Below are 26,068 nucleotides of genomic sequence, written 5' to 3'. Positions count from 1 at the left end.
ATAAAAATTGAGATGTTTGTTGCTCAGTTGTTGGAGAGTTGTTATACCAGTTGGTATATGATTAGACAGCATCCATCTGGCATCTCCACAGCCTTCCGGTAAATAATCCCCCTTTACTGTTTTTCATTTTAACAAGAATGCTGCCGCTTATGGTCCTATAGAATCATTATGACTTCAATCTTCAGTTATCTCAAAAAGAATGGCGGCTACATTTGGTATTTGATGATTCTTAAAATGAGTCCAGCAGTTGCCATTTATTTCCATTTTCCAGAGTAAAATCAAAGTAAACATGGGAATTACAATCATGGGCACCCGCGGCCACCTTGAAGCATTTTGATTATAATACAAAAACGAGAAAAGAATGCCCCTTACTTAATCATTCTTTGTTTTTTAACTAATCTTCTGCTGACTTTGGAAAGGCCTTTAGCTAATAAATTTTTGCTTCATCAGTCTTCTCAGGGATTCCATTCTAATTGAAACATGCAGAGTCGCACTAGAAATAGGAGATTATAAATTTGAATCAAGCTGACAGTTTAAAGTACTAAAAGATATTTACCCCTCTTGTCAGATTCAAATTGGACCAACACCGCTTCTAATTGAGACCTGAAGCTCTCCGGGTCTGAACTCAACCCAAGCAAATGCATAACGGCACAAGAACAAAAGGGGGCCGAAATTCCCATGGAGGAACGTCGCAAAAGTAAATAATCAATATGCTGAACAATCACACAAGTGAATAAACTAATGTATCTGAAGAAGATACTGTCTGACCAGGTCCAGCAGCAAGGAATTTCTTTCAATTTCCACACACTGCCAGCTCAAATATCTATAAATACCAAACAGTATATATAATAATGGAGGTTCATCATCTACAAGGTTTTATTATTATTATTGTCTTTTTCAAAAAAGAAGAAGAAGAAGAAGGAAAAATAGAATAATAAAACAAAAGTGTGTAACGAAAATCTTCGAGCCAATTAAAAAACTGCGTCAAAAGTGCTAAAATAAATACAAAGACAAAACTGGATCTTTAACCCGTATAATTCTGCGTCTGTATTAGAAATTTAGACGTAACCATGCTATTTATCCAAAAACCTAAGAAGCTAGTAGTTTAGAAGGCTGCATTGGATCCCAAAAAACTTCAATCCTTCAGTATGCCGCTGCTACTTGCAGCAGACTTCTTCCCAGAATACCTCTGTCAATAACCAAAAAGACGGTCACATTTTTAAAATACAAAAAGTGCAATGCAAAATGTCAAGAAGATTGAGCATGGCGATCGTGGCAAAAGGGCCAGTGATGTTCAAACTTTCCAAAGCTCTCACCTGCTTTCCAACACTAAATGGAACGTATTTGTACTTGATCATGTGCATGATCTGGCGCTTCATTGTCAGGACAAACAGAACAACCCAATAGCAGAGTAATATAGGCCAGAAGACAGGGACGTCAAAGACTGAAAAAAAGGTCATTAGAAAGGCCACACAGAAAGCCTTGGTGATTGAATACCTGAAATCACAACCAATAGAACAATATGTGAGTCTAGAATTCATACAAGTCCTACTTGGTTAAAATAAAAAGAATGTCCCAGATGGAAGCTATCCATGTGCACAGGCACAAATTACTCCAGTAAGTACTCTGAACAGGGCCATCAGTTACCAAGCAAACATAGTTTCACTGTCATGTTCATTTTCCCGCTTACCACTAAAGCTTTACCTTATTCAGTTTCATAATCTTTAGTTCATATTCTATGATGAGGCCATCATAATCGGTTCATTTAATATTAGACATTTCATAGTCCAAAGCTTCAAGAGTCAGAATAGGGAACTGCTATGCTCAATTAGCAGGACAGCATTTCACCAACCAAAGCCCAGAGACAGGCAGCTAACTCTACATATAAGCTGTGGCACTCACGCTATACAAATAACAAGTTTGTCGTTTCCAAAGCATATATACTGTTAGGACTGGAGCCAAATAGAGACTAATTTAACTTGGGGTTTGAAGTTTAAATTTAGCACCTATTATTACTCACAGATTATGCTCAAAGACTAAGTTAAAAAAGAAAATCCTCAGACTAAAGAGTAACACGAGGAATGCATCAATTACCAGAACTTAAACTCAGGAAGGCGGCGAATGAAAGGCTTGAACTCATCTGATCCTTTTGTTGGCAAAGAAGCCCCATCCAAAACTTCAAGTTCAGGATCAACCTTTGGCGACAGAAAACCAATCAACAAATTCAAGATATAAATTCCAAGGCCATAAGACACTATGTAAAATCCTTGAGCATAGTAAACTCGCAACATATAAATGGCTGAAGCTGCAAGAGTTCCCAGCCACCTTTCCATCGGGTAAGGAGTTGACCGGTCCAAATAGTACTGAAAAGTCCTTGAGAACTCATTTCTCCACTTGGCAAAAGGTGCCACAATGGAGTCAGTATCACCTCCAGCTCCTTCCATGACTTGGTAACTTCTTCTAATTCTCCTGCACATCCAAAACAAGGAACAGATTAAAATTAAATTCAAGGGTCTCATGTGCAGCACAAGAATTTTTTTTATGGCTCCATTTGTTGGATAAACTACAATGGATATTCCAAACGATACAGCAGTTCCATAATTCACTTTATTTAAGGGCAATCAAATTAAAATCTAAAATACATAAATAAGAAAAGGCATTCAAATACAAATTCTTTCTTCTTCTTCTTTTTTGTTTAAGTAAAAGGCATATTCTGCTCAGCATATAGATCATGCATTTAAAAGACCAATTTAGCAACAAAACTTAAAATTCAGTTAATTCTTTTCCTCATTAAGTACAGCTGTATGTTCTTATATGGCAAAAACTTAAACGGGTAATCAGTTAAATGAAGGAAGCGCATGGAAAAACAAAAGCTACCTTTTTAAGAAACGTCGCAGTCCCAAAGTTAGGGATGGTCCCAGCACTGTACAGATCAGATCTATTAATGGTAAAAATAATCTATCATACGTATCTAATTGATCTCCTGTATGCTTTGCCTCTCTTTCCTCTGGCTTACAACTTCGCTTTAATCAAAATCAATAGAAATTTTCAGGCTAAACTGCGATTTGTTTCCAGGAAAACTTTTGGCTGGTGTCATCACCCATGGATTTTCACTTGCCTTGCTGTTGCTTTTCGGTCTTATTTCACCACTCAATACGACCTCTTCCCTTGCCGTTTTTGTGACAGTTTTATTCTTTTTCATTTCTCTCTCCAGTCTTTTCTTTCTTTAAAAATAAAATAAAAGCTGTACAACTTAATTTTTTAAATATGTGTTTTTATAGATAACAATCCAATTACTTACATTTTATTGTTAATATTAATTAATACTAGTTGTTTATTCATGCGTTATACGATATTATTATTATTATTATTTTAATTATAAATTAAATTAATAAATTTAATTTAATAATTTTTAGTATTTAATATTAATTTATAAAATTTTAAAAAATAATAATAAATTAATTATTTTTAAATATTTCTAATTCTTTCAAAATATCAAAATTTTATTAATATAATTATTTAAAGATTATTGATTAATTAATTTTAATATTATATAAATTAATATATTAGTATAATTGATATTACTGTTTTTTTAAATCAAAATTTTTGTATAATTAAAAAATTATTTTATTATTAAATATAATACAAAAATATAATTTTTATAATTAAAATTATTATTTAATTACAAAATTAATTTATTAGTTAATATATTATTAAATATAATTTATATATTTTTTCTTAAGATAGAATTAGTAATAATATATGATTAGAAAATTATTTATTAGTTAATATAATATTAAAAATAATTAATACGCTAGCTTTTAGAATTAGAGTTCTTGCTTAATTAGGAACAAAAATTATGAATAATAATTTAAAAAAATAATTATAAATTATACGTAAGCTTAAATTTCACGTGTCAAAAATAAATACAGATGTCAAAATAAAAATTTTATATGTCAAAAATTAAATATCTATTTCAAAAAATTTAAATCTCAAAAATAAATAAATAAATATATATATATATATATATATATATATATATATATATATATATATATATAGTTAGACTTATGATTATTTCTAATAAAGACACATATATTTTCAGAAAACAGAAATAGTGGCTGTTATATGTCGCAAGATCACTATTTATTTTCTTTTTTATAATTTTCTTGATGAATTATAATATTCACTAAATGGATATAGAAAGCAGGAAAGGCATGCTTGAAATTACTGTGAAGAGTTTGAATTTTTTATTTAATCAATTGAATTATTTTCATACATAGCTTTGTAAAATATATTATTTCATAAAAATGTCGATATATGTATTCTTTAAAAAAAAAAAAAGAAATTTAAGAGGTATAATATATATTTCCTTAAGAAAAAACCGTCGAAAACCTTGAAAAAATAATAAGTCTAAAATAGTTAGACCTATCTTTGTTAAAGAAAGAATAACTTGAGATTCTAATTTAGCCATTATAGTGATATAGAAATAGTAATAATACACCCAACCACCAAAGGTACTGAATTGTAGCTTGACAACTTGAATATTAAGTGCATATTTTAATCTAGATCATGAAAAACTGTAAAAATATGTATTCTAATAATGGGTATGCAAGTCTGAAAGCTTTCTTTACAGCCATAAAATACTCAATTTTCCTTTAAATAAAAAAAAAAAAAAAATCATTGGATCAAAACAATATCCTTACGATCTCTAAAGAATCAATATACTGGAATGGAATGAAGCCAAATCAAATTCTCTTTCAAAATTAAACAAAAAACATCAATGAAGAATGAAAAGAATCCCATAGAATGCACTAAAAAGGCAAATTCATAGAAGAGATAATGTATTTGTTTTACTTAGAAATAAAGATGGTAAGATTAAAAATTTTAAAGTAAACAAAAGTAAGATAGAATTCCTTTTAATATAAAATTAAAATTTAAAAAAGGGAAAATATTTATGATGGAAATTTAAAAATGTGACTTTTATAAAAAGATTTGAAACAAATGGTAATCCAACTTTATAGTAATTCACAATGTAATACTTGGAACACAAAATATACAAATGAACATTTACAGAACTCAAAACTCTGATTTTTTCTTTAACAAATTAGGAAATAAGTCCCATAGCATTATCATATTGTAAAAGTCCATTTTGCCCTCCAATGTCTACCGGATATTCTACCTTATACCCTTGCGGTAGCGGCACTGCAGCCCTCCAGCTTTCTTGCCTATCGCACACACAGCTGAAACTAGAAGAAAAAAGCCAATTAGTCACTGAACCCGTCGCACTAGTCATCGATCAAGAACAACAATAATCATGGGGACCCTTGGCAGAGCCATATACACCGTTGGATTCTGGATTCGCGAGACTGGCCAGGCCCTTGATCGCCTTGGCTGCCGGTTCCAGGGCAGCTACTACTTCCAAGAGCAACGTAAGCTCTTTTGTTCTTTTTTTCAGCCCAGATCCCATTTTTATTAATTTGCCTCTTTATAGCTTGTCTTTTATTTTCCCAAATTAGGTCAATTTTGTGGAATGCCAGTCAGTTTTGCGATCTATGTTAGCATTAGTTCTAACACTTTAAGTTAGTCGAGCTTGTTGGTGTTGTATAAGAGGCTTTTGGTACGTTTTTTTTTTTTCTTAATTGTGAAGATTTAGCTGTACGTTTTAATGCAACTGCTGATGAAATTTGAACTGGTGAAATAGTCAGCCATCTTCTGTCAATTCTCAGATTGGCGAATTGTCATTGGCGTTCCCATTAGTGCCTTGACGCTCTAATTTTTTGATATTATTATCAAGATATGATTCTTCTGATGTATGTCTAATATCCTATATGTAGGGTAGGCTGTGAAGTCATAGGGAATTATTGAGTGGGTGGATTATGATATTTGATTGTTTTGTGAGATTCCTCAAGTCCCATAGAGGAGGGCAGAGCTGTCTTAAAAGCGCAAACTTTCCCAGATTGTATTTTAGTGGGAATTGATTAGAGAATACTTCACATACTTGGTTTTGAAGCAGTTCTAAGTTCTCTTAATGCTTTAAAGTTCTTATGTTCTACACTTGCATTACCTAGTCCACTCCAATCTGCTTATCATATGCCTTGCATTATGTAATCGATTGGAATTCAAGAAGTGGTAGCATGCATTACTAATCCATTTGAAGATCCTGTATTAAATTTTAGACGTTTTATCACATTTTGCTTCTTATTTTTGATGTTGAGAAATATAATTCAGGCTATACTAACTCTGTTTATGTTTTAGTGTCTAGACATCGTACTCTCATGAACATATTTGATAAAGCCCCTATGGTCGACAAGGATGCATTTGTAGCCCCCAGTGCATCTATCATTGGGGATGTTCAAGTTGGAAAAGGAGCATCAATTTGGTATGGTTGTGTTTTGAGAGGTATGATTCATAACAATTCTTTACTGCGTAAGATGCATTATGGATATGCTTCTGTTTTTTGACATCCCATTCATACCCAACTTTCATTGCTTTACTGAAACTAGAAAGTCTCTAAGAAATGTATTAACGTGGGTGCTCTTAATAAGCTTCCATTTGAATGATATTTCATGCCTAATATTGCTCAGATATGCATTTTGTTACAAACATCATTGTTAGACAATGACAAGTGAAATCAACGTCTGCATGCTGTGACAGTGTGATTTCTTAGTCGAACCAACTTCTTCTTTCTGCTCTTTTGTACTCTTTTTCTTTAGTCCGCTTCTGCCTGCTGTATCTGATTAAACTATAACTTTGACCAGCTATCTAGACAATGATTTTATGAAGATGATCTAAACATGTCATAGTAGTCTAAACCAATCAGTGAAATATAATTATCTTTTGAATCTTTGATGTGATAATTAGGGTTCTCTGCTGAAGGTAAAGGATACAACCCAGTACTTACCTGTATGTTGGCAGTTATATATATCTGTTGTTCAATTGGATGTGAATTTTGGAAAATCTTTTGTGTTTAGCTTTGTTGATTTTAATTGGTAAATAGCCATGTAATATTTGCTTTGTGGATAGGTGATGTGAACAGCATTAGTGTTGGAGCTGGAACTAATATACAAGACAATTCCCTTGTGCATGTCGCAAAATCTAATCTAAGTGGGAAGGTGATACCAACTATAATTGGGGACAATGTTACTGTAGGTGAGCGATATGGTGGTGGTCAGATGTTCAATATGTACCTGATATGGGTTTCAACCATTTCATGTTATCTGATATAAATTTTGAAAACTGGACAGGCCATAGTGCTGTTTTACATGGATGTACTGTTGAGGATGAGGCTTTTGTTGGCATGGGAGCAACACTTCTTGATGGTGTTGTTGTTGAGAAACATGGCATGGTTGCTGCTGGAGCCCTTGTGAGACAGAACACTAAGATTCCTGCTGGAGAGGTATTTACTATAAATTCTATCTGCAAGAGGATGTTGGCATATTGTTTATTTTCTTTATGCTTGAATATGTATATTTTCTTTAAGCTGCATTTATGTGGATGCAGTATGAGTGAAGTGCTTTAGTTTTTGGAATGTAAATTAGAATATCTAAGTCAGGATCAGTAAAATCCGGCCTTAAATTGAGGGGAATATGTGCAGGTGTGGGGAGGCAATCCAGCAAAGTTTCTGAGAAAGCTAACCGATGAAGAGATAGCCTTTATTTCACAGTCAGCCACAAATTATTCCAATCTTGCACAGGTTCATGCTGCTGAGAATGCTAAGCCTTTTGATGAGATTGAGTTTGAGAAGGTGCTTCGCAAGAAATTTGCTCGTCGTGATGAAGAGTATGATTCAATGCTGGGTGTTGTACGAGAAACTCCACCTGAACTTATTCTTCCAGATAATGTCCTACCTGATAAAGAACAAAAGGCACAATAAAGTTTTTCACGAGGTATTGTCTCTTAAAAGGTCAAATCTTCATATTTGAGGCTGAAGGAATATTTGTTGTCCTGTGCAAATACATGAAGAAGGGATCAATTTCCTTCCCAATAATATCAGACGTATTTAGGATAGACACATGTCTCCTTTTTGAATTTAAGGCTCTGCTCTACTTGTTGCTATTCGCTCTGTTTCTTCCATGAGGGAAGTAATGCCAAGTAGGATTCGTATTGATGTTTTAATGTTGCTTTTACTAGAGATTTTGTCTATCCATGCTTCTGATATCAAGTTATTTCAGGAATGATTTTATATTTGTTTTGATTGCATAGTCCAATGAATTTCTGGAAGCTGTTGTTATATTGTGTAGTTAAATCAGAAATCTAGAAAGAAAGTCTATGAATTGCTGGTAGAATGGTGCAATGAGTTAATCCTATGACAAGACAAAAGGGTTGTATGATTAGATTGCTGTGTCCATACGGACAAGGCTCAGGCTGCTGCAGATGTGTGTAGGCATTTTGTGGATGGAGTCTTATCGGTCAAAAGAATTTTGTCGCCAAGGTGTAGCCTTGAAGGCGTGATCAAGTAATCAGACCAAGACTCCACCGATCATTATTTGTTAGTATCTTCTTTTCTTATTGGGGGAGAGGAGAGAAAGAAAAAGGAAATAAAAATAAAAATAAAAAGCAATTTTTGCTAGGCATGGTTAACGGGAATTGGCTATTTAATTCACGGATCATGTGTTTGGGTAATGCCTTGTATTTTAGTCCAGAAATCTCTTTCTTTTTCATATGAATAGAGAAATTGCTTTGAAAAGAAAAATAAAAGGTGTAGAAAAGTTAAAAGAAAACAAGAAATGAAATGTAAAAGTTGGCAATTTTATCCCAGGAATCGACGGATTCAACGAGGGAGGGATTCTATTTAGTTTTTTCTTAAAAAAATTTAAATTGCTAAAAAATTATATAGGGCTTTGCTTCAACCAAAAAAAAATAAAAAATATATATATATAGGGGGAGAGAGAGAGTTTATACAAATAACAAATCAATTACCATTTTAAATTAGCAAAAGATATAAAAATGTCCAACTTATTAAAAAAATTCAATTAAGTTTTTATTTTTTTTTTCAATTAAATCTATTAATTTTTATAAAAGGTTCAATTAAGTTCTCATTTTATTTTTAGCTCAATTAAATCTATTAATTTTTACAAAGGTCCAATTAATCCATAATATTAACAACGTTCAAAATGCTGATAAGTGTAAGGGTTCAATTATTTTGAGAGTACGGATAATAATTGCTCTGAATATTTTAAAGTCATGTTTATATTATGTGAAGGAGAGAACACAAATTTTTCTTCTTTATTTTTGCACAATTAGTATTTATAAATCCTAATTTACAGTAGTGATTCTTTTCTCACATAAAATGATAACAATATTTTTGTCTTCTTTATCACACTCATTTATAAGTAGAGGATGAGTACAAATTGTTGAGTTATATTACATCTCACTACCTCCAATAAGGTTTAACAAAAATGTAATTTTATGGAGAAATACCAATCCTGGAAAGAGGTTTTATAATTATAGGAGCTATGATATAGGTAAAAATAAAAAAGAAGTAGAAATAAAAAAGAAGTGGTTTTCTCTCACTTATGTGATATAAACGTGATTTTAAAATATTCAAAGCAGTTATTATTTGTGCTCTCAAAATAATAGAATCCTTACTCTTAATAACATTTTAGACGCTATTAGCATTATTAGTTAATTGGACATTTCATAAAAATTAATGGGTTTAATTGGTAAAAAAAATAAAAATTTAATTGAATCTTTTATAAAAATTAAAGGATTTAATTGAAAAGAAAAATGGAAACTTAATTGAACTTTACTAATAAATTAAAAGATATTTTTATACCTTTTGCCATATAAATTTTATACATTTCCAGAAATTTTAAAATTTTAAAATTTCACGATCTTTTGTTTTATTTTCATAGATTTTTGATAAGTTTAAATTTTAAAGCCTTAATTCAAACACATTTATTGATTTTGACTAAATGTCACTTCATTTCAAACAGCCTTCAAAGAAAAGTTTCATATCTCAAAACGAGCTGTTGTTTATTGAGGAGTGGTAGTTTGTCTTGGAGCCTGAGAACCACTACATGTATACGGCCTGTCGTGTCATTCGTTTGTCCGTCAATAAATTTGGGAAGGACCAGTCATTATTTTCGCGAGCGGCATGTCGTATATCAATCTGGGCAAGGGCAACATTGAAAAATAACATTTCTATTTTGCCCTCATTCGTCACGTTGATATCATACCCACACCCGCAGAGTACCATTTCTCCTCCTTCACTCCCATTACAGTGTACCCTGCATTTTTATCGATCGAAGAAGAAGAAGAAGAAGATGGGGACCTTAGGCAGAGCCATATACTCCATCGGTTTCTGGATTCGGGAAACCGGCCAAGCTCTTGATCGTCTCGGCTGCCGCCTCCAAGGCAATTACTACTTTCAAGAACAATGTAAGTTCTTTATTTATCCGAAACCCTAGATCCCATCCAATTTTGTTCATCCCTGAATTAATTAAATTAATAGATGTTGTAGCAGGTGGTACTAAGATTGACTTGCTTAATTTTAATTTCTTATCATAATGTTATCGAGTATTCTAATTTCAGTTTTGCATTTGGCAAATAACTGATTCTGGTTTATATTTTTAGTGTCTAGACATCGAACTCTTATGAACGTATTTGATAAAGCTCCTGTGGTTGATAAGGATGCATTTGTTGCCCCCAGTGCTTCAATCATTGGTGATGTTCAAGTTGGAAGAGGTGCATCTATTTGGTATGGATGTGTTTTGAGAGGTATGATCTCTAACGCTTCTTGTTTTACAATGTGTGATATGCATGTATCGTTTTTTTTTTTTTGTTCTTTTATCATTTGGACTTTGGTTTAGGGCCAGTAGAATTATAATTTATGTGTATATGGATTGGATGAACTGGCTGTATTCTTGTGTGCTAATCATGGCATATGACATATAATTATGTGTGGCTGAGATTGAGACCATTGAATGTTGTAGTTTTAACAGTCATACTTTGAGTGATTGATTTTGCCAATTGTTTTCTTTCATTTTGCACAAAAGAAATTAACACTTCCAAATTCATGTTGATATGTTAATTAATAAAATTCTAATTTTTTCCATGAACTTTTCATTTTTCGCTAATCAATAGATTTCAACATAACTTTTGGACTATTGTCAAGGCTATGTTTGATTTTAGTCCGGCTGCAATTTGCTTTAATATAATTATCCTATCTGGAGTTGAATTAGGCTTACTCTGCATCAAGGTTATATATCGATATCAGGTCTCTTCTTGTATTGAGTTTCTAGTTTTTTTCTTCTTTCTGTAAATAGCAAGAAAGATAAAATATTCCCTAAAACAAGCAGAAAGGAGTATAATGGTCCTGGTTGCAGAGTTGTTTAATTTTTTTTGTTGAGTTAATAATAACAAGATGTTAGAACCAATCTGGTTTTGAATTAATCATGGGGCTATATTTTTTCACTTATATTTAGCCCCAAATTTCTTAGAACCAATTTAGGGTCATATTACGTGTGTTTATTCTCTGCTGAAGGTAACCCTCTAAGTGTTTTCGGAGTTGAAAGATTTCTTGCAAACTTGTACGTTTTGAACTGGATGCTAATTGTGAGGTAGACAATGAAAATTTTGTGGTTATCTCAGCTGGTTTCGTTTATAACAATGTAAATTTTTCTTTGTCTATAGGTGATGTAAACAGCATTAGCATTGGATCTGGAACTAATATACAAGATAACACCCTTGTGCATGTGGCAAAGTCTAATTTAAGTGGGAAGGTACTACCAACTATTATTGGGGATAATGTCACTGTAGGTAAGCAATATGTTATTAGTTGTTATATGTTCATGTCAATTAACCTGATGAAGATTTCAAATTCCTGTTTATTATGGCTTAAAGTTTGAACTGGGCAGGCCATAGTGCTGTTCTTCATGGCTGTACTGTTGAGGATGAGGCTTTTGTTGGTATGGGAACAACACTTCTTGATGGCGTTGTTGTTGAGAAAAATGCCATGGTTGCTGCTGGAGCCCTTGTAAGACAGAACACAAAGATACCTGCGGGAGAGGTATGTCTGCAATCTCCATTTCTGGAGCTTGTCTTATAGTGATTATTTTGTTGGTAATTGTTTCATATACTATTCACTTTGGTCTGAAGTACTTAGTTTTATCACCCAACGAGTCCCCATTTCTGGAGCTGCTTTCAGGCTCACTTTATTTAAAGCAAAGATTTTGAGGACATGATCCATAATATACTGGCTTAAATAATTTGCAATATATGCAGGTATGGGGAGGCAATCCTGCAAGGTTTCTGAGAAAGCTAACTGATGAAGAGATAGCTTTTATTATGCAGTCTGCCACCAATTATTCGAATCTTGCACAGGTTCATGCCACTGAGAATGCTAAGCCTTTTGATGAGATTGAGTTTGAGAAGGTTCTCCGCAAGAAGTTTGCTCGTAGGGATGAAGAGTATGACTCAATGTTGGGTGTTGTTCGTGAAACTCCACCTGAACTTATTCTTCCAGATAATGTCTTACCAGATAAAGCACCCAAGGCAATATGAGCTACTTTTCATGAGGTATTGTTTCTTAAATTGAGAACTTGAGAGTTAACTTTCAAGAAACGCTGTTGGTTTGTGCAAATACATGAAGATGGGATCACTTTCTTTCCTAATAATACTAGACATGTTTAGGGCTGATTTATTGCTCCCTTTTAGCTTTTGTCTCTGCTCAACTTGTTTCAGAAACGATTTCTTCCATGGGAGAAGTTAATGTCATAAAGCAGGATCTTTTAATGTTTATCTGATCCTTGTACCCACTCTATATGATTTTGGTCGTCCATATTTCTGGTATCAAGTTAGTTCGGAGATGGCCCAACTAATTAGTTTCTGTTATAAGCACACTTTTGCATCTACTGTGAATGCTTACTTCTATCATCTGGAACTGGAAGCTTTTAAATAATTAAATCTGTGTATGTTTAAATGAAACCAGAAACCTAGGTTGAAGAGGGTGTATGATTTGTGTATATATGCATGCAAGGCAACAATGTTGCTGCAAATGAGTGGCTGCTTTGGACATAACCAGAAGAACTGTCGAAGCTTTAAATGCTTGTATGAAAGGTAATTAAATTGTGGGAGGAGCTATTCTCAGGGTGAATAGATTGGAAAGTAAATAATGGCAGGAGCTATTCTCGGGGTGAAACCATAGAAATACCCCAGGCAGATAAAAAGAAGGGAAAGATTAATGGGAACTTGAGAGGTTAGTTCTGGCATTTGTTGTGGTGTGATATCAAGTTTTAGTTGGAAATTTCTGTTGGGCTAGGTGGTCAGATGCAAGCAACTTTAACTCAAGTGACCCTGCGATACTTCTTTCCTTTCGGCCTGGGTCGTTCCTCCTTATTCTTCACTAGTGTGTTTCCTTGATTTGTGTGTGTTATTTGCTTTACCTGTAAATACAATGCCTTGTATTTTTAGTAAATTCATTAACTGTGTGGATCATTTATGCCACGAGTGGTGCATTTTTTTTTTTCTTAACAAGAAGTAGGAGCCATTGACCAATGTGATGAATGGATCATTGATCTTGTGAAGTGGCGAGTAAGTGGAGGGGAGCTGCCATTATATTTTTAACATATAAAGTGACATTTGATGATGATGACGACGACGGCGATGGCCGTGGAGTGGACCCTAGAAAAAGGGTTCAATACATAATTTTACTTTCATATTTTTCATATTTGACCTTTTACACTTTTAAAATTTTATTTTAACCAATACCATATCCATCCTTTTGTTTTTAACTGATTTTATGTCTGAATTTTAATTTAATCATGCTATTTTACTTTATAGTGTTAGTATGGAAAAGAGTGATTATAAACAATGGATGACCCCTGAAATGATTTAACTTAGCTAATGTGGACATCTATCTCTTTCTCTCTCTTAGATTTGAAAGAAGATTTCTAGATTGAATGAAGATTTATGTCTTTCAATCCTAAATTACTAACCGACTCTCACTCTCTTTGATTCTCACCAATTTGTTAAATAACCAATATTATATAATTTTAGAATTTCAGTATAATGGATCATGAACTCTTGAAGGACTAAATAAATACTTAAAAGATTCTTAAGGCAATTAATTAAATAAATGAGGAGCTAGAGTTTTTTTATTATTATTATTTTTTTTTATTTGTAAGAGAATTTAGGAATTTGTCTAATGCAGGGATTAGTTTTCCTTTATATCTTTTATTTTTGAATTTTTATTTATATACGATGTAATTTATCCAATTTATTAAAATTTGTACATGTCGTAGCGCTTGTTTTAATATGCGCTTTTGTAAATGAAATTAGATGTGAAATCGGTTAAAAATATTACATGAATGTCGCTTGTTTTAATATGCGCTTTTGTAAATGAAATTAGATGTGAAATCGGTTAAAAATATTACATGAATGTGGAAAATACAAGAGTGAAATTATATATTCAATTGTAGAAAAAGTGTGGCTTAAAATGTATAATACATTTTCATGACATATGAAATGGATAGCATTGCAATGTAGACGAAGCTTAGAGTCAAATGCTAAGATCAAACTTCACCCTCTTGCCCTGGCTAATTCCCGAATTGAATTTCTGTTGTTCTGAAAAATTAAAAAGAGCATTTGAGCATGCAAAGTGGAAGCAGCTGAGATGAGAAATCAGGCCTATGGGGAGGCATGTGCCGAAAGGGGAGGATCCCTAGCAAGTATTAAATGAAAAAAATATTAGTGATGATTAGATTCTTTTAGCAATTATTGGAGATAGCTCGCGAATCTGAAAAAGCCAATGACTCTCTTCTTTTTTTCCCCGTGATTTAAGTTAAAGGTGTCTTTTGGTTGACGACAAAAGGGATTCGTCCTTCTAATCAAAATCCATATCTCTTATTATTATTTGATTTCTTTTCCTCTTTTCTTCTACTTATTCACTCCTTCTCTTTATAGACCCCTCTCAAGTCCTAACTCTTCTTTTCTCCTTTTTTTTTTTTTTTTTTTTTTTTCTTTTTCTTTTTGGGTACTGTTTGTTCCATTGTTTTTGTCCTATTTACACCTTCTAAACTATCTGTTCGATGAAGAATTTGGGACCTTTTTTTCTTTCTATTTTCTATTGATTTCATTGCTAATCATGCTTTTCTTTTATCTACTCATTTATTTATTCTTCTGTGTGGAACAATGTAAATCATGGTTGCATTTGCACATGTCACTTTTATTTTGATATAAAAAATAATGTGTAGTGGTTGAAGCTTTTATAGCAGAAGCAGTTGTGGTGGCGAGTTTCAAAAGATTTTTCTTTTTTCTTTTTTTTTTTTAAGAAAAAGGGGAAAACAAGTGAAGCAGCAGTGGCAAGTTAGAATTGGAGTAGGTTAGGCTGTACATGTTCTTAGGACTCTTTCAAGCCAATCTAAATTTTCATTCAGTGCTAAAGCGTAAATTGAGAAGATGCTAGTTCCATCCATCCATACACTTCCAGAAAAGCAAATGATGATCTTACACAGCATTCTGATATTCATATTGATTAAAACAAAGCCTTTCTAATCAAAAGCTGGAAACAAACTAGCCAAACAAAACAAAACAAAAAAAGGGAAAAGCCATGGGAGTCCTGTTCTGAATCACACTCATAATGGCTGGAAATAAGTTTCAGAAATTTAAGTTGGCGAATGAAAGAAAGTTAAAAAAGAGAAGAATGGGGAATAAAGAAAAAGTTAAAAGACAACTTGTGTATACATATATATCTCAGCTGAGTCAGTGTATGCTTTTGATGGAAGTCTACGGCTGTGCTGATAAAGTCGTACACTCTAAAACAGCACAGAAACTGGGAATTGACCTTTTGAAAATAATTGAAAGTATTTGTTTAATACAAGAGATGAGACTAAATCTTAGTGCAAATAAATTGAAAATCTTCATTTTTTTGGATGAAAAATGAATTGGTTCGCTATCATATTTTATTCTCCAACATAAATGGAGGGATCCATTGATTAAATAAAAATAAGACAGAAGGAAATACTTCCATTATAACTCATGGAGCTCTTTCAGTCGGCAAGTAAAATTAGCGATCCATTAGGAAAAAAAGAATCGCACCATCAAGTGATTATTTTCTTTTAGGAAAAACTTGTCTAATTATTAAAGGAATAGGATTCTATGTCTTCTCAATTTCTCCTAAGACAATTAGGAATAGGATACTGAATCTTGATCATAAATGCATATTATAAACTGGTAAAAGTGATTTCAGCCTTCTTTATCTAAAAAAAGAACATCCAAAACCTGCCACACTCCCATTTCACCAACCTCAGTTGATGATGCGAACTTAGCAAAAAGAAGAAGGTCAAAAGAGAAATCAAGTGCCCATAGAAACAACTCCATTTGCAATACACTCAAATTACGTTAATGAACCTATGGCTCTTTCTCAATGCCTACTAGTTTCCTCCATAATCATTTCCACAACAGGAATTGAATGTTCTTTTTTTACCAATTGCAGATCAGGCTCTCTTTTGTTTTCTCAAGTAAATGAATACCCAGTTTAAAAATAATAAAAAAAGTAAATAAATGCAGATCTTGCTTTTCACTTCTAAAATCATACTATAAGACACAACCTTTTTAACATAGGGTTTATGGGATGCATAAGGAGGAGGGTGGCTATTTTTTTTTATATGAAATGCAGAATACCTAGGTCCATATTTATTTGAAATTTGATTAAACAATAGCTATTACAAATTGGATCACTTCATAATTTTTATTTAAAAGTTTAATATTCAGACCGGAGCATTGAAAGCAGCAAAGCTTTTTAAATCCATACGATTCTAAAATAAAATTGTAATTAGAAAAAGCATTAGGATGTAACCATGTACCACTAAATCAAGACCTAATTGATTGTCCAGATGACATTAATGTTTCGAATACAGAAATTAAGCATGGGATGCCACATAGAGACCACATTAATGTAGTGGTATTTTATGTACATCTATTGAAATTCTAGGGCTATTTTGGTAAACAAAAACCGTATGGAGTAACATGGTCGAACTCAGCTTCCAGTAGTGTGGGACCATAAATGCAGGCGGGGTTCTATAAATATAAAGCGAAGATGTTGAAGTGAGAGGGCAAGGCCGAGGCAGCAGCGGTTGTTAAAAGAAAAGGCGAAGGAAGAGAGAAAAAAAAAATGGGAGCAGAAGCCTTGCCCAGGAACATAGAAATTGCTCCTGCTGCTCCTCCTCCTCCTCCCCTCGTGCTCGGTCTCCAGCCAGCTGCTCTCATCGACCACGTTGCTCGTGTTGATTGGTCTTTGCTTGATCAAATTCCCGGTGACCGTGGTGGTTCTATACCCGTAATTGCCCTCTTGTTCAAGATTTAGTTATGATTAGCTTATTTCCAATCTTAAGTGGTTTCTTTTCTTTCTTTTTTTCCTTTTTTTCTTTCTGGGTATACTCAATTTGCGGTTTCATGCATATTTTCTTCTTCTTCTTCTTTTTCATAAATCTGCATTTTGGTACATCTCATCAAGATCACTTCTTTGAACATTCCAGATACCTTTTTCTTTTCTTCTGTTATACGCTAGGATCATCGAGTTCTGGGTGTTTGGAGTTATTACTCAGGCTGTACCAGTCCTCAAGTTTAAATAGCATCTATTAATTACTAGGATTATCAGTGTGCGCGTCTGACTTTCATGTGTTTCTTCGATTCGAATCCCTATATTCTTGTCTTCTTTATTAGTTTAGTACGACTCTACGTGCTGTACTTTTTCCTGTTATTCTGTGTCCTTTTCCTCTTAATTATAACTTGTTATAGACGTCTTTTTCCTATTATTCTCAACTTTTTACCTTCTTTTTTAAAAATAAATAAATTATTTTCCCTAATGAGCACAAAATGGGTTTTGTTCTTGTTTTTACCTTTACAAGCACAAGTAATGAGAGTTAATGCAGATTATTGTGTTTTTGACATGTTAAGTGGAAAATTTTGGAATATGTATAGGTTGCCATTGAAGAACTTGAGCATATTTTAAGAGAGGTCGAAACCCATATGATCACTTCCCCTGATAATGCATCTCCTATTAAGACAATTGCCGGTGGCAGCGTAGCCAATACTATTCGAGGTCTTAGTGCAGGTTTTGGTGTCTCTTGTGGTATTATTGGGGCTTATGGGGATGATGATGAAGGCAAGTTATTTGTGAGTAATATGGGTTTTTGTGGGGTGAACCTCTCTAGATTGAGGAGGAAAATAGGACCCACTGGCCAGGTAATCCTTGTCTTTCGAAGCTTCTATTTTTGGAATAGTTTTACGTGCATTAGTTTTGTGCTCCAATTCTCAAAATTTGAAGCTTTTTTGGTAACTTGCGTTGCCACAGTGTGTTTGCTTGGTTGATGCCTTGGGCAATCGTACAATGCGGCCTTGCCTCTCAAGTGCTGTGAAAGTTCAGGTGCATGTTTCTTTGTGTCTTTTGTTTACCTACATTTATTGTCATCAAAGTTAAGTCTTTTCAGACGTTTCTGTTGCTTTGTTCTTCAGGCCAACGAACTGATCAATGAGGATTTTAAAGGCTCGAAGGTTAGGCATCTCTCGTTTGGATTAAATTTGTGTCTCAATTATATTCTACATGTTCCTTTTGCTTTGCTTTGCTTTTCTTTTTATTCTTCCCCCAAATTGTCATGGCTAGTCCTAAAAAAATTACTAATATTACCTTTACTGCAGTGGTTAGTGATGAGATATGGAATATTCAATATTGAAGTTATTCAAGCAGCTATTCGGATCGCAAAGCAAGAGGGTCTTTGTGTCTCATTGGATTTGGCTAGCTTTGAGGTATGTTTTAGTCATGCATATCTTTGTATTCAGATTGAATACAAGGCCAGTTTCGGTTCTCAAAATCAAACAATTTAAACAATCAAGTAGTAGATGGCCACTTCAGTGGTAATCAAAAACTTGTTATGGAAATAACTTTATTTATATTGTTGATGCCCACATGTGTTTCAGTTTTTGTGTTTTCTGTATTATGCATATTTGTCATAATATCGTGTCATTCATAAGTCAGCAAGAAATTTATTGTTTCCTTGAGGCATATTTTTCTCCTTTCATTTGATAATAGATTTCTCAAAGCCCCAATCTTCAGTTTATCCAATATTTAACTCAACGTTTTAATTAATTCTGCCAGATGGTGAGGAACTTTAGATTACCTCTTCTTCAGTTGCTAGAGTCAGGTGACATAGACCTCTGCTTTGCTAATGAGGATGAGGCAGTGGAGCTTCTGAGGTGATTATTGATTTGGTTATGTTGATTTAACATCCTAATACAAGTTATTTTAGCATTTCAGATTTTTATTTTGCAATCTTTCTTCAGTATGGATTGCTTATTTCTCTTGAAATGGTTATAGAGGCGAGCAAAAGGTTGATCCTGAAGCTGCACTAGAATTCTTGGCCAAACACTGCAACTGGGCTGTAGTGACATTAGGTTCTAATGGGTGCATTGCAAAAGATAAGAAAGAGGTTAGCGTCTTCTCATAGATTCTTACCATTTGTAGCTGCGGCTGGAAGAATTTAAATTTTTTTGTGAAAACTTGTTATGTTTGCTTTGTGGAGTCTAACCTCCCTAGACTTATTTCTGAATTTAGGGGAGCATCAGACTTATTGTTATATTCAGAAAAGTAATGGGTCTATGTCATTTCTGTATCACTTGTTTTGCTACGTTTATCTAGTGTTCTACCATTGGCATTATATTAAAGATTTCCCAACATGTCAGATTGTCCGGGTTCCAGCCATTGGGGAAGCAAATGCAACTGATGCCACTGGAGCAGGGGACCTGTTTGCCAGCGGGTTTTTGTATGGACTGGTCAAGGGATTAACTTTGGAAGAATGCTGCAAAATGGGTGCATGTAGTGGTGGATCTGTTGTTCGCTCCCTTGGGGGCGAAGTGACCCCAGAGAACCGGCAATGGATGTATAAGCAGTTACAAGTTAAAGGCCTCCCTGTTCCTGAAATCCGCAATTGAATCCGCAATTCATGTGATTTAGTATCTCATATAAGAAAAGAGGCAGTTGTTATTGCATTTTTGGGATAATTCTATGAAAATTCAAGACAACTATTTCTCTACTGAAATGAAACAAAAACAAAAGGGAAAAATTGATTGTTGAGTCACTGAGAATGAGAAGTCTCGTTTTTTGTGAGACCTGACTATCACTTGCGGTGGATATAAATTGAAGAGTACCAAAAACAGTATTTAGCTGATTTTATTATGTTTTCGCTTGACAAAAGCATTTGGCTAAATAAATAAATGCCTTCCCTTCCTCCTCCAAACTTGTCGTATTTTTAGAATTGAACTCAGTTTTAGTTATAATAATAAAATAAAGAGCTGTCTCAGAAACAAATTCCATTTTCATTTGCTCTAATACCAATTCTTGAGAAACAAGTTCTGATTTTTCAGTGGAGATTCCAATTTCTCAATAGATTCAACTCTTTATGAGTTGCTACCACTAATTTGACTTTTGTTATCTGGAGGGGATTCACATAAGCCATTAATTGAATCTAATTCTCATTTTAAAACCCTAAAATTCTCACTTATTACTATCAGTTCGTGAATCATTTCCATTCCTTTTTGTTACTTCCAGCGCTGTAGAAAACTCTAAATTTGTATCCCTTTGCAAATCAACAACTCTTGAATCATTATCTGTTAAGTTATCTTCAATCTCTTCATCCCTATTTAACCGTCCAATCTTCATGTCCATCGACCTTTTGACGATGTTCATATTCAATTCGATTGTTTTACTTTGTTCACATGCAGTTGAATTCTTTAATGGTAGAACTCTTTTTGATTGTTTTGTTGTGCCCGAATTTTGTAAAGTAACAAAGAGTCTTTAATTTCTTTTAGAATGTATAAAATGAATAAATATTATTTTATAGTAAATAATTCACTAAAAATATTTGCAGCGCATTTTGAAATGCCATAATTATCAATGTGCATAATGTTTATCTATATAAAACAAACTTAAAAATTACAATCCGTGTAGTTGAAAGATCGAATTAAACTAAAATCACAAAATCATAAGACAAATTGGGAGAGCCATTTATATTTAGCAAAAACATTTGGATGCATTATTAAGGAACATTTCGATAGAGCTCCATAATGACAAGACTGACTGATTATTATATAAGAGCGAAATAAACCATTAAAGGAAGCCCTCAAATTAAACCAGTTTGGAAGCCTCGTATTTATAGAAGGGGGGAATTTATCTCAGAAGAACAACTGAGCAGATGATTTCCAATTTTTACATTACATCTTCCGATTGGGGGTGCTAAGCCCACATGTTAAAACGGGATGCACACTTTACACATGCGTTCAGCCCTGAGATCCGATGATGAGCTCACGAGAGGGTGAAAACCCGGCAGTACTACAAAAGGGATAATAATTTATTGCCTGCCCCAGGTCAGTGCAATACTAATTCCCTCCGGCAAATCAGAGACTCGCAGATCACATAGGAAAACCATCAATAAGTTGAGTGAATCTCCTTTAGTTTTTTAGTATTAATATAACCAGAAGCTAACATAAAAATGTCTGCACCAATGAGGCAAAGATAAATTGCATAAAGAAAATCCAACACAAAATGTCTTCCGCGGTGCCATTCATTTTCAACTAAATTTTCCAAGCACATTTGTGAAGATCAACTCAAGACTAGGAGAGAAGCAGCTATTGTTGTTTGCATCCTCATATGTCCATTGGGGCCACACCCTCATCAGCAGCAGCACCACCCTGGTCAGCAGCAGCACCACCACCACCCTCAGCAGCAGCATCAGGTTCAGCAGCAGGAGCCTCTGGCTCTCCAACAATCTCAAATGCATCAATTAACTGCTGTACAGTTTCCTGATCCAGTACATGGAATGCCTCCCCAACTCCTACTACAGCAACTGTGCATATGGAACTCTTAAGGGTTTCTCCTTGTAAGGTCTCCCTAACTGCAATGAGGGCATCCTTGATCAGATCATCCCGTGAAGAGTCCATGAAGTTCTCAAACCTGCGTTCCATGTATGTCTTTGCAGCTTGTGAGCGAGATCCAATAGCAAAAGCCTGATACTCAAAGTAGTTCCCACTAGGGCAATTGTAGTAGAGGTGAGCTCCAGATTCATCCAAGCCAGCTACTAGAAGACCAACACCATAAGGTCGTTTCCAAGAGCGTTGGGTACAGACCTGCATTCAAATATGTGTTTCAACTACATCAACTCCTGATGGATGTAAGGCTCACCAGTATAAAACTAAAACTTATCACAAGGGAAAAAAACTCAGTCAGTCCAACAATTAAACCAACAAGCATGTCACAGTAATTTAGTGCATGGCAATGACTTGGGGGTAAACATATATGAATCTAAATATATAACCTCCACTCTTGAGTTTGCGAAAAAATTTCGTGTCAAGGGCCTTTCCCTTCAACCGTGGGTGGAAGCCCCAGGACATGATGTGTAAAGCATATTTTCCTGTTAAGGACCAACAGTACAAGTAATAGGATGAAAGGACCGACCCCAGGGCGGGTATCAGGAAGGTCATGGACGAGGCCCCTTTCCTTATCCCGCACATACACAGTAAGATTTTCTATTTACAATCATTAAGATGCAACTAACTAAGTTCGTTTAACAATCTTTTTGAACATGACTTCCACAAGGATGATCCCAATAGCAAAACTGTGCAAAACTTAAACTGATATACTGCATATACTCATGTTTGCAGTATATTAGGATACCAATACTTGTACAAAGTTATTAAGGTATCCATACTGGATGTACAGAGACATTCCAATGCAAGAGTAGTAAGTGAAATCATGGAAGTTTAATAAGCTCTAGTGGAATCTACATAGTTCACATTTCAACAAACTCAGTCCAAAAGCATCAACTCATGTGCTAAAATTTTAAAAAATTTTAATAGACAACCACACTCGTGTTTAACACTATAACATCTACACAATAGTTAATCGTTCACATTTTACATGATCACACTTAAATATGTCAATATCGCATATCAACTTCTTATATCCAATAAATCATTGTAGCACCTTTATTGAATATAAATAGCAGGCACAAAAGCACTCTCTCATCCAATCTAAACCTCTTTTCTACTCGCCCAATTACCACAAAAGCAATGCATACAATGTCTTTAAAACTGAAAATGAGCAGAGCCTGGATTTGAATGGAACATGGCACTATAGTAAACCATGTGACTCAACACAAACAAGTATAAATCGAATGGATGCAATCTCCACAATAACCTTGTTAATAACTGATATGTCACTGATTTATTTCACTCAAGTAATTTGATTCTGCATATGTATATAGACATACTATTTTAGATGAACTCCACATGTGTTCTCATCTAAACGAAGCATGTTATAGATAAAGGAACAACAGGAAAAAATAAGCCACAGCAACGACACGAGAATTCTTCCACAGCATGTTTGAATAGTGACTAAATTTAATCAGATTCTTACTTAATTAAGGAAAATCAAGTCAAAAGCAATAGAGGGCAATAAAAGTAAGTAAACATGAACTTAGTAAACAGATCAACTAGGAAAGCATACAAAGAAAAAAGTAATAATTGACTTGAAAACAGTAGCTCAAGGGAATGAAAACAAATAATATATTAAGAACGTGCTCATGACCAAATTAGAACTGAAATTTCACGAAATGTAATCCAATTTTAGCAAAATTAGCTCAGGGTTACAACTTCTAAGAGAGCTCATGTTATTTTAGTCCCGGGAAAGTTTCAAGCCAATAACTTTAACATACAAAACAAAGTCCATTGTGAAAATCTAAATCCCAAGGCCATCATTATGCTAATCAAAGCTGTATAAAAGCTTAAACATACTCGAATTACTCGATAATCAAGATATCCTACAAACAGCTGCATAGCAACTCAAGTGAATATAGTGCAACATTTTTCCAGAACACTAGATTTAGGCAACAAGCGAAATTAAGAGAAAACAAACCCTAACTCCTTAACTTAAAATATAATAGTCCCTCAACATCAGACGAACTAATCAAAGGAAAAGAAAAATTAAAACCAAAAAGGAGTCCTTAAATCTAGGGTTAATAACGGTTCAAAACAAATCGAACCTGAGCCTTATCTGCGAGTTGAACAACGAGCCGACCAACAGGAAGTGGGGACTCGTAGGTGAAACTGTAATTAATGCATTCGGATCGCATGTATCGTGAGAGAACGCGACCGTCGGCAGTGAGACCGGCAATAGCGACGCCTATGTGGTCATCGACTTTAAAGATCTTCTTCTGGTGAGATGAGAGCTCAGAGTTAGCTTTGTTAACGCACGCGAGTACCACGTGAGTCTTGGATCGGAGTCCGATTGCCGCTGACCCTTGCTTTACGGCTTCCATTGCGTACTCCACCTGGAATAGCCGTCCGGCTGGGCTCCATGTGGTAACGTCTGTATCGTATTGGTTCCTGAACATTTTTTTTCTTTCTAAATCTACGCTGTCGTTTCACACTCAACTAACACACACCACTCTGTTCTTTAATTTATGAGTATGTGCCTGTGCGATTTGTCTCTGAATTAGAGTGTTGCTAAGAAGAAGAGAGTGATGTTGTATTTTTAACAATTGCAGGTTTTCTTTTCTTTTCTTTTTCTTTTTGTTCAAGCTTGGTTAGACTACGGTGACTTGTTGCACGGGACAGAGCTGAACTATTACGGTACGGTACATCCATTGTTACCTTGCTTTTTCACCGTTTATGTGTGAAGTTCCCCTTCGAATAATCTTCGGCCCCAATGTTTACCGGGCCAAATAGTTTTATGGACTTCGACGCTAACATATAAATTTTATGGCCCAAAAGCTGTGGGCTTGATAACTGATTGGGTTCTTGGAAATTTTCCTCTTGCACGACAGAGTAACAAGGAGAGAAATTGTTTTCGTTTTGTCTTTTCAGCTTTTGGACACTCTACTATCTTCTGGCTAGTAAAGCTGAGTTGGTAGTCACAATTAAGTTAAGTTTATAAAGTAAAGCTAAAGCAGATCCTAAAGGGAAGACGAAAAAGCAGATCAACTAACATATGATCACTATCTCTTTTTGTGCTTTAGATACTGAGTTCTTTGGTGCTATGATTGCCTGAGATGCTCCTCAGATTTACCATAAAAAGGCGGTCTTCCTCTTTTCAAACCTTAATTACTTTACTAGATTCACTGCCAAGAAGATCTACCAGAAGATAATATATACATCAAAATCTTTGTTGGTTTGTAGGTGAAGAAAATAAAAGTGGAGCTTTTATGTTACCGTTGGAAGTATGGATAGCTGAAACCAATAAAAATGCGAGTTGTATAAGTTAAATTTCACTGCTTGCTTGCATATGATAGCGTTAAGTACCTTGATCTGTACCTTATAAGCACAGTTCTTAAAATCCCTTTCCAATTTTTTCTTGTGCATGTGTGTCTTTGGATTAGCGATAATGGCAAGTGGAAAATGGAGATGACAAAAGTATCAAATACCCTTTCTATAGTACGAGCTAAATTCAAATGTAGGAGGGCCACAACTCACAAGTCATGCATAAAATTTTGACTAGTTGGTTAACTTGGCGGTACTGCCAGACATAACAAACGATATTTTCCTGTTTTGGTTTTGAACAGAATTTGTGATATCAGGTACTTTTAACTCAATACTAAACCACGCCTTTCTTTAGGTTTAAGGAGCTGCTTGTATATAGCAGCCAACACAATGCATATGTGCTGGCTCAGCAGGATAGGATACATATATATGAAATATAGACAAGTTTATCTTTCTCTTTTAGGGAGTCTTTTATAATTAATCTTATTTTAAACTTTAAAAATAATAACCGCAATAGATCCATCCATTAGTTGGTTATAATATATAATATCTATATAGCACGGAAACGAAAACGGAAATAAGAAACGCCACATGACAAGACATGATACGGAGATATATAATTTTAAAAAAATTAGAAAACGATATATTAAAAAAATATTATATATATAATAGATCAAATACTTAGAAGTCATGCTAATATTCTTAATAAAACTTAAATAAATAATAATTATTTATGAAAAATTAAAATAACAGTGAATGATTATTCTAAATATTTTATTATATTATTATCTTTATCATCATAAAAGATACAAATTAG

The 26,068-nt window shown here is 34.1% G+C and overlaps 5 protein-coding genes across 9 annotated transcripts; 3 read left to right on the top strand and 2 right to left on the bottom strand.

Annotated features, from left to right (window-relative positions):
- Positions 1 to 844: 844 nt before the first annotated feature.
- Positions 845 to 3,151, bottom strand: LOC8288952 (protein RER1B). Its single transcript, XM_002510364.4, has 4 exons — positions 2,878 to 3,151; positions 2,095 to 2,469; positions 1,317 to 1,497; positions 845 to 1,189 (listed from the first exon to the last, which is right to left on the bottom strand). The coding sequence occupies exons 2-4, from the start codon at positions 2,442 to 2,444 to the stop codon at positions 1,136 to 1,138; spliced, it is 585 nt and encodes a 194-aa protein (XP_002510410.1). The 5' UTR covers positions 2,445 to 2,469; positions 2,878 to 3,151; the 3' UTR covers positions 845 to 1,135.
- A 2,042-nt stretch (positions 3,152 to 5,193) lies between these two features.
- LOC8288953 (gamma carbonic anhydrase 1, mitochondrial) lies at positions 5,194 to 8,189 on the top strand. The gene is made up of 5 exons (XM_002510365.3): positions 5,194 to 5,432; positions 6,259 to 6,402; positions 7,027 to 7,152; positions 7,248 to 7,399; positions 7,598 to 8,189. The coding sequence occupies exons 1-5, from the start codon at positions 5,318 to 5,320 to the stop codon at positions 7,874 to 7,876; spliced, it is 816 nt and encodes a 271-aa protein (XP_002510411.1). The 5' UTR covers positions 5,194 to 5,317; the 3' UTR covers positions 7,877 to 8,189.
- A 1,960-nt stretch (positions 8,190 to 10,149) lies between these two features.
- Positions 10,150 to 13,740, top strand: LOC8288954 (gamma carbonic anhydrase 1, mitochondrial). 5 transcript variants are annotated; one of them, XM_048371158.1, is made up of 6 exons: positions 10,150 to 10,383; positions 10,579 to 10,722; positions 11,638 to 11,763; positions 11,862 to 12,013; positions 12,229 to 12,522; positions 13,484 to 13,740. In XM_048371158.1, exons 1-5 carry the CDS (start codon positions 10,269 to 10,271, stop codon positions 12,505 to 12,507), a joined length of 816 nt encoding a protein of 271 aa, XP_048227115.1. In that variant the 5' UTR covers positions 10,150 to 10,268; the 3' UTR covers positions 12,508 to 12,522; positions 13,484 to 13,740. The 5 variants fall into 5 exon arrangements, with proteins under 5 accessions (XP_048227115.1, XP_048227114.1, XP_015577077.1 ...); XM_048371157.1 differs by having other exon boundaries at positions 13,481 to 13,740; XM_015721591.2 differs by lacking the exon at positions 13,484 to 13,740 and adding an exon at positions 12,983 to 13,449.
- A 3,291-nt stretch (positions 13,741 to 17,031) lies between these two features.
- On the top strand, positions 17,032 to 20,237 carry LOC8288955 (uncharacterized sugar kinase slr0537). The gene is made up of 8 exons (XM_002510367.4): positions 17,032 to 17,281; positions 17,926 to 18,189; positions 18,299 to 18,370; positions 18,460 to 18,498; positions 18,643 to 18,750; positions 19,100 to 19,197; positions 19,319 to 19,430; positions 19,684 to 20,237. Exons 1-8 carry the CDS (start codon positions 17,117 to 17,119, stop codon positions 19,930 to 19,932), a joined length of 1,107 nt encoding a protein of 368 aa, XP_002510413.1. The 5' UTR covers positions 17,032 to 17,116; the 3' UTR covers positions 19,933 to 20,237.
- Positions 20,238 to 21,432: 1,195 nt separating this feature from the next.
- LOC8288956 (proteasome subunit alpha type-1-B) lies at positions 21,433 to 24,639 on the bottom strand. Its single transcript, XM_002510368.4, has 2 exons — positions 24,036 to 24,639; positions 21,433 to 22,122 (listed from the first exon to the last, which is right to left on the bottom strand). The coding sequence occupies exons 1-2, from the start codon at positions 24,384 to 24,386 to the stop codon at positions 21,643 to 21,645; spliced, it is 831 nt and encodes a 276-aa protein (XP_002510414.2). The 5' UTR covers positions 24,387 to 24,639; the 3' UTR covers positions 21,433 to 21,642.
- Positions 24,640 to 26,068: the final 1,429 nt, after the last annotated feature.

The sequence above is a fragment of the Ricinus communis genome, chromosome 2, assembly GCF_019578655.1.
Source record: "Ricinus communis isolate WT05 ecotype wild-type chromosome 2, ASM1957865v1, whole genome shotgun sequence".
Classification (NCBI taxonomy): Eukaryota; Viridiplantae; Streptophyta; class Magnoliopsida; order Malpighiales; family Euphorbiaceae; genus Ricinus; species Ricinus communis.
Note: the sequence above shows the minus strand (reverse complement) of the source record. Positions and strands in the feature narration are given on the sequence as shown.

What these genes read in the sequence shown, in the direction of transcription:
- LOC8288956 (XM_002510368.4), bottom strand. Translation starts at nt 24,386, where the DNA reads ATGTTCAGGAACCAATACGATACAGACGTTACCACATGGAGCCCAGCC. An exon ending in AACTCGCAGATAAGGCTCAG is followed by an intron (nt 22,123 to 24,035) that starts GTTCGATTTGTT and finishes ATTTGAATGCAG; the next exon opens with GTCTGTACCCAACGCTCTTG.
- LOC8288955 (XM_002510367.4), top strand. Translation starts at nt 17,117, where the DNA reads ATGGGAGCAGAAGCCTTGCCCAGGAACATAGAAATTGCTCCTGCTGCT. An exon ending in CAAGTGCTGTGAAAGTTCAG is followed by an intron (nt 18,371 to 18,459) that starts GTGCATGTTTCT and finishes TTTGTTCTTCAG; the next exon opens with GCCAACGAACTGATCAATGA. An exon ending in GAGGCAGTGGAGCTTCTGAG is followed by an intron (nt 19,198 to 19,318) that starts GTGATTATTGAT and finishes AAATGGTTATAG; the next exon opens with AGGCGAGCAAAAGGTTGATC.
- LOC8288953 (XM_002510365.3), top strand. Translation starts at nt 5,318, where the DNA reads ATGGGGACCCTTGGCAGAGCCATATACACCGTTGGATTCTGGATTCGC. An exon ending in CTACTACTTCCAAGAGCAAC is followed by an intron (nt 5,433 to 6,258) that starts GTAAGCTCTTTT and finishes TTTATGTTTTAG; the next exon opens with TGTCTAGACATCGTACTCTC. An exon ending in TGGGGACAATGTTACTGTAG is followed by an intron (nt 7,153 to 7,247) that starts GTGAGCGATATG and finishes AAAACTGGACAG; the next exon opens with GCCATAGTGCTGTTTTACAT.
- LOC8288954 (XM_048371158.1), top strand. Translation starts at nt 10,269, where the DNA reads ATGGGGACCTTAGGCAGAGCCATATACTCCATCGGTTTCTGGATTCGG. An exon ending in TTACTACTTTCAAGAACAAT is followed by an intron (nt 10,384 to 10,578) that starts GTAAGTTCTTTA and finishes TTATATTTTTAG; the next exon opens with TGTCTAGACATCGAACTCTT. An exon ending in GTATGGATGTGTTTTGAGAG is followed by an intron (nt 10,723 to 11,637) that starts GTATGATCTCTA and finishes CTTTGTCTATAG; the next exon opens with GTGATGTAAACAGCATTAGC.
- LOC8288952 (XM_002510364.4), bottom strand. Translation starts at nt 2,444, where the DNA reads ATGGAAGGAGCTGGAGGTGATACTGACTCCATTGTGGCACCTTTTGCC. An exon ending in CTTCCTGAGTTTAAGTTCTG is followed by an intron (nt 1,498 to 2,094) that starts GTAATTGATGCA and finishes TTGTGATTTCAG; the next exon opens with GTATTCAATCACCAAGGCTT. An exon ending in CATTTAGTGTTGGAAAGCAG is followed by an intron (nt 1,190 to 1,316) that starts GTGAGAGCTTTG and finishes GGTTATTGACAG; the next exon opens with AGGTATTCTGGGAAGAAGTC.